Source organism: Trachurus japonicus, chromosome 9 (genome assembly GCF_045865225.1).
Source record: "Trachurus japonicus isolate A0001 chromosome 9, Traja_1.0".
NCBI classification, from domain to species: Eukaryota; Metazoa; Chordata; class Actinopteri; order Carangiformes; family Carangidae; genus Trachurus; species Trachurus japonicus.
The window spans coordinates 25,883,742-25,894,201 of NC_140915.1; the positions used below are offsets into that span (position 1 = coordinate 25,883,742).

The following is a 10,460-nucleotide window of genomic DNA, read 5'->3' on the forward strand; positions in this document are numbered from 1 at the left end:
CAACACTGATAAAGAATCACTGAGTCATGCATGTGGGGCAGAATTAGATTATATATTTATATATATTATATTTGGCTTACACATTTATATCAAAATACTAGTGTTTAGGGAAAAGACCAGTCATGTTTGTGTACAGTCTGTTAAGGTCAGTGAATACAGTACAAAACAGAAAAAGTAAAGTCTTTTTTTTATTGAAATAATCAAGACATTTTCATTAAAAACAAAGCAATCAAGCTTAACATGTTTAAAAGATCGTCTCAAACATACAATGCAATCACAAAATAATGATGAAAGAAGAGCGGCAGCCATATACAAACTAAACAATTACAATCAGCATCCTTACATCGTACACAGAGTTGTTTCCAGGTTGCTCTCCCTTTGACCTCATTGGCAGAATGTCCATTTTAATCCTAAACTTTAGCTCTGACAAGAAAGAGTCAGTTAATTCATAAACAATTAAACCCAAGCAAGGGAACACATGCCAAATACTAAAGTGAAAAAAGTCAGATGAGGATGTTCACTTTAGGAAATGGACAAAGAGTTTGATGATGTGCTTATTCATTTGTCATTCTTGATATCAAAAAAGGTGGATACCCTGTTAGAAAATACAACTGTATAGTAGATGGAAACAATTATGTTGCAGTGTTGGATTTCAGCCGCTGTGTTCATAGTTGTCAGCTGGCGTTGCCATGGAGGGGCATTTGGGACGTCCAGATGCAGGCAAAAGGTTCTCCCAGTAGTCTCGACGAGCCCTGTAGGAGATGTTTTGAGTTCAGATAGTGATAAATACGTCCTTCGGTTCCCCCAGTACATTTTGCAAACTTTGCTATGTTAACTGTCACTATGCCGCAACACATGATGTACAATACAGGCTGCTGTTTAAGTCTTTAATCCATGTGTTGAATGCAGATGCTGCAATGTGATTTAGAAAGAGATGACACACAGAAGTCATGTTTCTGCTCCGTCTTACCTGGCTCTGACCCAGGGTTTAGTGTGCATCTTCAATGCAGCTCCCCAGAGTCCGTGCTTCTCTGAAGCAGGAGGGAGTGATCCTCTCTCTGCAGACAGCTCCTCTGCTATGGCTCTAATATGGTAGGGCTCGAATCCACAGCAACCACCGATATAACGAATTCCTACATTGTAAGCTTCTCTGGTGTATTTGTGAACGTCCCAGCGTGTGACTACTCTGGTCTCCAGTGCTGAGAGGAGAAAAAAATATTCAATATTTGAGCATTTTGTGCAACAGTGTCTCACCAAACAGTACATGTGGGTAGTTTAATGTAGCAATTCATGATCTCTAAAGGGACAACGAGTCGGGACAACGAAAAAGTCTCACATTAATGTGGATGAATCTACGCTACCCACACTTGTTAATGGGTCCATTTTCGATAAATATATTGTTTTGTCTTTATCGTTAGTGGTGGAAATGCTGGGTGAGCCGCCCAGCTGCAGACGCTGCCCGGCGGGTCTTGGGAATAACGCCGCAGAATCACCGTTTATGGTCGGAACTACGACGGCATCTGATCGTCTTCGAACCTCTGACTTTCATCCTTGATGAATGAAAACATTTGTCTTGCGCCGGTCCAAGAATTTCACCGTGCACGCGGAGGCTCATGGGAAATGTAGTGTTAAAACTAGGGCTGTCAAACGATTAATTTTTCTAATCGCGATTAATCGCATTTTTTCCATAGTTAACTCGCGATTAATCTCTATTAAAAATATTATATATGGCGCTTTGGACTTTCAACACTCCAAAGTGTTATAATCTCTAGACAAACAACTTTTAGACCAGACCTAGTAGGCCTACCTAATCATAACACATGATGCATGAAACTCACACAGAATTGAAACAAATTGCATCCAGTGGAAATTGCCCGTTACTTTGCTACACCTCTGCCTGGCCATGTGCATTTGTTGACAACAAAGCCGTCAAAAAATCAATGGATGGAGCTGTGGATATATGTTAGACTGTGTATATTTGTGTAGCAACCAACTTGAAGGTGGCTTACCGCCACCTACTGGACTGGAGGTCCCACACTCCAGTCCTCCAGTCCAGCAGACAGAGGACAAAATGGGCCGCGATTAACCGCGATTAAAAAATTTAATCGCGTTAATTTTTTTAATTAATCTCATCCGATTAATGCGTTAACTCTGACAGCCCTAGTTAAAACACTTCGCTTTCCAAAACTCTTCGTTGTCCCTTTATACAAATATACAAAAATACTATTGCAAATACAAGGTAACCTGACAGTCACACTGTTCCTACAAAAAGCTACAAGGTTCAGTAAGTGAGTTCAAGACCTTGTTCCCTTGAGTTAGTTGCTGTTGAGTGCAAAAACAAATGTATACAATACATCGAATGAATGCACTGTAAATATTAATGATGATGCAGTAATTGAATATCAAATAATACAGTGGGGAAAATAAGTATTGAACGCGTCAACATTTTTCTCAGAAAATATCATCTCATGATGGGGAAAAGCAAAGAGCTCTCTCAAGACCTTCAGAAACTTATGTTGCAGAACATACTGATGGCATCGGTTACAGACGTGTCTGAATGCACCGTTTTATCCGTTAGTGCCGTTATCCGGAACTGAAAAGAACATTTCACCATAAACTGGCCACGACCAGGTGCTCCTTGCAAGATTTCTAACAGAGCCAAAATAATACTAAAAAGAGTTGTCCAAGAGTCAAGGATCACTGACAGAGAGCTTTAGACAGACCTGCAATTAGCAGGTACAGTTATAAAAAAAAAACAATGAGTAATGCATTTAACCGCATGCTCACCATACAAGTCTATTGACACATTCAATACTTATTTTCCCCGCTGTTTTTTCTTGATTCTGTTCAAAACAAATAGAAATGCTGACCAAAGGGGAACTCGGGAAGGCTGAGGTATCCACCAAAGTTGCACTCAGGTGTGTGACAGCCCAGTGGCTGGACCATGAGATGGGCTCTTAGCCCGGCTTTCTCTAATCCCTCCTTCATCATCTTCACCGTACCAACACACGTCAGAGGGTCCAGGTGGCAGTTCACTCCAACAATGTCAGCTCCTGAAAGCAAACACATGTAAACATAACCAATAATATTGTAGCCTACGGCTAAAACACAAAAAGCCTACTTATAGGTCGTCAACATACCAGCTCTGACCAGTCTGACAGCACACTCTCCAGGTGGGACTCCATGCATGTCTCCATGAGGGGAGATACACAGAGTTGCCCCCACTGCTTTTCCACTGGTCTTCAACACCTCCACTGCCCACACCGCCTCCTCCACATGATCCACAAACTGCAGGAGAAATTAGCATTGTATCATGAATCCTTCACTTGGGACAAGAAGCCTGATATGAACATTAGGATCTGCTCGTACCTCTATGATAAAGAAATCAATGTCCTTTTTGAGAAAGTCCTCCATCTGTTTCTTGAAGATGGCCTTAACCTCAGTCTCACTGTGGGTCTTCACATAACAGGGAGTCATAGACACACACCCAGCAACCAGTGCATTGCCCTCATTGGCGACCTCCCTGGCCAGGTCACAGGCTGCCTCATTGATCTGAGCCCCCTGAGCAGAACACAATGGAGTCATTTCATGTAGGTAAAACAAATATGCTCATTTGTCTCCTTGTCTTTCACTTACAGTGACGTTGGTGACATTGCCACTGATCTCCAGTTTATCCTCACTGCAGTAGAAGGTGAATGTCTGAAGCACATCGGCTCCAGCTCTCAGAAACTCCCTGTGCAGCTGCCGCACTGACAGGGCGAGGAGGAGGAGGAGGAGGAGGAGGAGGAGGAGGAGGAGGAGGAGGAGGAGGAGAGGAGGAGGAGGAGGAGAAGGAGGAGGGGGAGGAGTCAAGGCTCAACTTATTAGGAAAACACTGGCCAATATATGAGAGTGAAGGTGAATCTGCTGTTATGTTATGACACATGTAACATGTACCAGCTTCAGGGTGCTCAACAGCAGCCTCAGGTGTCCAGTGTCCTGCCTTCACATAGCCACGTCGCTCCAGCTGCAGCACGTAGCCTCCGTCACCTACAATCACCTCTCCTGCATCCAGACGCTCCAGGATACCCTGGACACACACACACACACACACACACACAGTTCAGGACAAACCAGAAGAGTCAAATTGAGGGAAAATATTTCTGGTTTAGCTAAAATCAATTTGGTCAAATGATAATCAAATGCTCTGATGAAATGTCCACAGGCATTATACTCTTGTCTATTATTTAACAGTATATGACGACATATTCACTTAAGTTCAATACTCAATTAAGTTCAATATAGGCTACTGCTCAATTACAACGATTAGTAGCTAGAGGAGCGCGCGCACGCACGCACACACACACAGTAAAACAACTTCCATGGTGTAGCTCAGCGTTGCTTGTAAACTCGGAGGCACTGAACAGTGTGAACTGAACTTTTGCCTCCTTCCGTACAGAAACACCTGCTCTCCTTCTTTACTTGTTTCTATTGATGAACAATAAGCTTTTATGATTCCTATAATGGTCAGGACAGACGGAGTGATGCGCACAAAGTCACAGACAGGTATTCATACCTTAGTCCTCTTGCGCTCCATTGGCGATGTCCCGACTCAGCTCAACACTCAGGACGACTAGAAAGTTTGTGCAGGAATTGGTGGTTGCTGGCAGAGGTAGCCTATATATAGGCTAATGGATGACTCACCTGACGCTGCTGCCAAATAACACGACGTCGCCACACTGCCGCCACCTTGCGTCAGTCCACTCGCTCTCTCGGTGCACTTTGTTTATGGTGCATGTTCTACTATAACAACCAGAACTTGCTCAGTTTTTGACCGATTTTCAAACGGCTTGGTTTGTTATAAACGTCAGAAATGCAGTTATGATACTGCATACCTAAATTTACGAATAATTTGAATCATGTACTTTTCTATGAAAGCAACATCATAGTAACATTATGCAAATTGTTAAAGGGATAGTTCACCCAAAATTCAAATTCCACTCATTATCTACTCACTTCTACTCTACTATCTACTACTTCTTGGAGTTACGGGGGTCCGCGCAGCAGTATTTGTCCATATAATGGTTGTGAATGGTGCTCACTTTTCTTCGTCCAAAAAGACACACCAAAAAACATCCAAATACATCCATAGTGCTCGTCTGTAATGTCCCTCTTGTATTGAAGCCCCGACATGAGAAATTGTTCCGAAAAAAATTAAATAAGTCTATATTTTAAGCTTGTTTGTAGCGGAAGCTCCCGTCTCAGTTCACTGCTCTTCCTGAGATTTGCACTGACCGGTGGAACAATTTCTCATGACTTTAAAGTAATAATAGCTATATACGGACAGAATTTCAGTTATGAATAGTTTGTTAGTAGTTGTTAGACCAGTTGGTGATCACATCACTGATTAAAGTAGAAGACAGAAAAAAGAAAGAATCAGTTACTTAATTCATAAACAATTAAACCCAAGCAGGGAACACATGCCAAAAACTAAAGTGAAAAAAGCCAGATGAGGATGTTTACTTTTGGAAATTGAGAAAGGGTTTGATGCTGTACTCATTTATTTGTCAGTCTTGATACCAAAAAAGGTGGATAACCTGTTAGAAAATACAACTGTATAGTAAATGGAAACAATTATGTTGCAATGTGGGATTTCAGCTTCTGTTCATAGTCGTCAGCTGGCGTTGCCATGGAGGGGCATTTGGGACGTCCAGACGCAGGCAAAAGGTTCTCCCAGTAGTCTCGACGAGCCCTGTAGGAGATGTTTTGAGTTTATATGGTTATATATACACAATACAATACAATAAAATAAAACTTTATTGTCCACCATCGTGGCTCACCGTGACAAAAAAATACAGTTAAAAAACATAGTTAAATACTCTGCTAAAAAAAATTAAGGAAGCAATTAATAGAACACAATTAAAAATAAAATAAATAAATAGGGGGAGGAAAAAAAAGGAGAAAAAAAGTTGAGAGCAGTTTATTGCTAGTGCATCATTTAGGTTGAGTTGAGAAGGTGGGTAGCGTTCAGAATGAAGGATTTTTGAAAGCTCCCTTAGCCAGTGGGACTCTATCGTCTCCCGGACTTCAGGAGCTCGAATTGGTTGGTAAGGGGGTGGGAGCTGTCCGCTGTGATTTTCCTGGCCTTCCTCTTTGTCCTCTCTATGTAAATTTCTGTTAGTGGCTTTTGGCGTCGTCCCACTATTTTGCTTGCCCTCGACACAATTTTGTTTAGTTTGGTTTTACATTCACAGCTTAAATAACCAAACCAGACAGAGAGATGAAAGGTGAGCACGCTTTCTACATGTGTAGTGTACACCAGTTCTAAAATCTTCTGGCTGACTCCCAGGCGGCTCAGTCTCCTCAGCAGGTTGAGTCTCTATGAGCATTTCTTGAGCACATAATCTGTGTTTCGTGTGAATTTCAACTGGCCATAGAGCACTGTTCCCAGATATTTAAAGGTTTCCACAGTTTGGCCATCAAGTAGGAGTGGCGCTGTGGAGAGCTCTTGGTTTAGGCAGAATATCACTTCTTTTGTTTTTGTCACATTGATTTATAGTTTGCTCTCTGAGCACCATTCTTCTAGGTTCTTAACAGGTTAAAAAACAGGTGTCATCAGAGGGGTCTGCAGTCTGTGGAAGACCAACTAGGGCCATGTCATCAGCATATTTAATCAATTTCATATTACATTCATTAATTCAGATTAAGAATTAATTTGTGAAGAGACGTCCTTCAGTCCCCCCAGTACATTTTGCAACCTTTGCTATGATAACTGTCACTATGCCGCAATACAGGCTGCTGTTTAAGTCTTTAGTCCATGTGTTGAATGCAGATGCTGCAATGTGATTTAGAAAGAGATGAAACACAGAAGTCATGTTTCTGCTCCGTCTTACCTGGCTCTGACCCAGGGTTTAGTGTGCATCTCCAATGCAGCTCCCCAGAGTCCGTGCTTCTCTGAAGCAGGAGGGAGTGATCCTCTCTCTGCAGACAGCTCCTCTGCTATGGCTCTAATATGGTAGGGCTCGAATCCACAGCAACCACCGATATAACGAATTCCTACATTGTAAGCTTCTCTGGTGTATTTGTGAACGTCCCAGCGGGTGACTACTCTGGTCTCCAGTGCTGAGAGGAGAAAAAAATATTCAATATTTGGGCATTTGTCCAACAGTGTCTCACCAAACAGTACATGTGGGTAGTTTAAAGAGGAACTATGCAAGACATTTATTTAATTTAAATAGGCTAATTAATTTGTTAAACAGCTCCACAGTAATTGTGATGGTTAAATGACCTTGACACAAGCATGCGCTGTAATGTGTAATGTGTTCATGACAGACAAGACTACACAAATATACACATCATAACAATGTATATGATATATAAGGTTATCCATAGCTCTAGTGGATTCATTGAAAACAAATGCACATGGCTAGGTGGGGGTGGGGGAGAAAAAGCTACTGGACTTGCATAGTTCCCCTTTAAGGTAGCAATACATGAGCTCTACACTCAAATACTACCATCATACTTAAATGCAAAAATACTATTGCAAACATGACAGTCACACTTTTCCTACAAAAAGCTACAAGGTTGGTTAGTTCAAGACCTTGTCCCTTGAGTTAGTTTTATGAAGATATGTAATACTGTTTGCTGTTGAGTGCAAAAACAAATGTATACAATACATTAAATGAATGCACTGTAAATAATAATGATGATGCAGTAATTGAATATCAAATAATATTTTCTTGATTCTGTCCAAAACAAATAGAAATGCTGACCAAAGGGGTATTCAGGAAGGCTGGTATATCCACCCAAGTTGCACTCAGGTGTGTGACAGCCCAGTGGCTGGACCATGAGATGGGCTCTCAGCCCAGCTTTCTCTAATCCCTCCTTCATCTTCTTCACCGTACCAACACACGTCAGAGGGTCCAGGTGGCAGTTCACTCCAACAATGTCAGCTCCTGAAAGCAAACACATGTAAACATAACCAATAATATTGTACAGCTAAAACACAAAATCCATTTTGCCTATTTATTGGACGTCAACATACCAGCTCTGACCAGTCTGACAGCACACTCTCCAGGTGGGACTCCATGCATGTCTCCATGAGGGGAGATGCACAGAGTTGCCCCCACTGCTTTTCCACTGGTCTTCAACACCTCCACTGCCCACACCGCCTCCTCCACATGATCCACAAACTGCAGGAGAAATGAGCATTGTATCATGAATCCTTCACTTGGGACAAGAAGCCGTAGATATGAACATTAGGATCTGCTCGTACCTCTATGATAAAGAAATCAATGTCCTTTTTGAGAAAGTCCTCCATCTGTTTCTTGTAGATGGCCTTAACCTCAGTCTCACTGTGGGTCTTCACATAACAGGGAGTTTTAGACACACACCCAGCAACCAGTGCATTGCCCTCATTGGCGACCTCCCTGGCCAGGTCACAGGCTGCCTCATTGATCTGAGCCCCCTGAGCAGAACACAATGGAGTCATTTCATGTAGGTAAAACAAATATGCTCATTTGTCTCCTTGTCTTTCACTTACAGTGATGTTGGTGACATTGCCACTGATCTCCAGTTTATCCTCACTGCAGTAGAAGGTGAATGTCTGAAGCACATCGGCTCCAGCTCTCAGAAACTCCCTGTGCAGCTGCCGCACTGACAGAGCGAGGAGGAGAGGAGGAGGAGGAGGAGGAGGAGGAGGAGTCAATGCTCAACTTATTAGGAAAACACATGAGAGTGAAGGTGAATCTGCTGTTATGTTATGACACATATATGTAACATGTACCAGCTTCAGGGTGCTCAACAGCAGCCTCAGGTGTCCAGTGTCCTGCCTTCACATAGCCACGTCGCTCCAGCTGCAGCACGTAGCCTCCGTCACCTACAATCACCTCTCCTGCATCCAGACGCTCCAGGATACCCTGGACACACACACACACACACACACACACACACACACACACACACACACACACACACACACACAGTTCAGGACAAACCAGAAGAGTCAAATTGAGGAAAAATATTTCTTATTAAAGCAGAAGTAAGTGGTCCGGTCGTTTTCGCTAATGCTGCGTTCCAGGCAGGCTTTTGAAATCGTAAATTACAGCTTCAAGTCACAACTTACGACTTTGTAGCGTTCCAGGCAACCCACTCGTGTTTTTCCGACCTGTTTTACCGGTGAAAGTCACTATAACGGCCACTCGTAACTTCCGACCGGTGAACTCCTACCAGATCGAACTGGTACCACTTCACGGTCGGAAAAATACGAGTTTCCTTGAACGCACCATAACAGTCCTCGTCCCTACGTCACCACATTCACGGCGTTCCTTCGCTGCACACACAGCCCTGCATGCCGTTCTCTCTCCTCATTGGATAAAAACTGTAGGATACGATAAATGTTTTCTCCTCGGCTCAGAGCAGAGCAGAGGGGCTGACAGACCCGTGTTTCAGACCAAACACTCTATGTAAGTGATTGCTGTCGGAAGATATAATTATTTAAGACTTATATTAACACAAACATATCACTTACTTCTGCTTTAAACTAAAATCAATTTGACCAAATCAAATAATCTGATGATTAATGTGTACAGGCATTATACAGTTGTCTAGATGACATGAGGAACACACACACACAGTAAAACAACTTCCATGGTGTAGGCTAGCTCAGCTATAAACTCGGAGGCACTGAACAGTGTGAAGTGAACTTTTACCTCCTTCTGTACAGAAGCACCTGCTCTCCTTCTCTACTTGTTGGCTAATCTGCATTGAATTATGTTCAGTGAGCGAGTTTCTATTGATGAACCATCAGCTTCAGGAAAGACGGGGCTACGCACACTTATGCAAAGACACAGACAGGTATTCATACCTTACTCCTCTTGCTCTCCATTGGCGACGTCTCGTCTCAGTCCAACGCTCAGGACGACTAGAAAGCTTGTGCAGGAATTATTGGTGGTCGGTCGCTGGCCTGGAGTGCCACAGATATCAGAATGATAATCTCGCGAGATTCAGGAAGCTCTTTGCTGAGCCGAGCGCCGCCGTGAGACGGAGCACTGACTGACCACTGACTGACCGACCCTCCGCCTCCCTGCTGAGGTGGCTGACATCAAATAGACTGATATTTATTTTCTTTAGGATAACCGAGAGGACCGAGATATCACTGCGGTCAAGTGAGCCGTCGTTCTTCCTCGCGGAGTCAAGCCAGCCGCACAAACATTTGAACTGCGCCCGTATCATAGAACTTACGGTAAATTCTCCGAGTCCACTGACGAAGCTAACGCTAGTTCAGAACCAAGCGAGATGACTTCCGGTTTTCAAAGTAAGACGCGGATAATACAAAGGCAAGGTGTGTGTGTGTGTGTGTGTGTGTGTTCCCGTGTGTGTGTGTGTGTGTGTGTGTGTGTGTGTTCCCGTGTGTGTGTGTGTGTGTGTGTGTGTGTGTGTGTGTGTGTGTGCGTGTGCGCGCGCGCGCGTGTGTTCCCGTG

At 43.2% G+C, this 10,460-nt stretch overlaps 1 protein-coding gene and 1 pseudogene across 2 annotated transcripts; both read right to left on the bottom strand.

Annotated features, from left to right (window-relative positions):
- Positions 1–494: 494 nt before the first annotated feature.
- LOC146981602 (betaine--homocysteine S-methyltransferase 1-like) lies at positions 495–4,645 on the bottom strand (annotated as a pseudogene). The gene is made up of 8 exons (XR_015036595.1): positions 4,556–4,645; positions 3,937–4,069; positions 3,637–3,749; positions 3,370–3,561; positions 3,141–3,288; positions 2,871–3,053; positions 971–1,199; positions 495–752 (listed from the first exon to the last, which is right to left on the bottom strand). The product of XR_015036595.1 is annotated as a betaine--homocysteine S-methyltransferase 1-like (transcript).
- An 880-nt stretch (positions 4,646–5,525) lies between these two features.
- On the bottom strand, positions 5,526–10,001 carry LOC146981603 (betaine--homocysteine S-methyltransferase 1-like). Its single transcript, XM_085786991.1, has 8 exons — positions 9,845–10,001; positions 8,765–8,897; positions 8,522–8,634; positions 8,255–8,446; positions 8,024–8,171; positions 7,752–7,934; positions 6,873–7,101; positions 5,526–5,731 (listed from the first exon to the last, which is right to left on the bottom strand). Exons 1-8 carry the CDS (start codon positions 9,863–9,865, stop codon positions 5,614–5,616), a joined length of 1,137 nt encoding a protein of 378 aa, XP_085643117.1. The 5' UTR covers positions 9,866–10,001; the 3' UTR covers positions 5,526–5,613.
- Between the last annotated feature and the right edge of the window lie 459 nt (positions 10,002–10,460).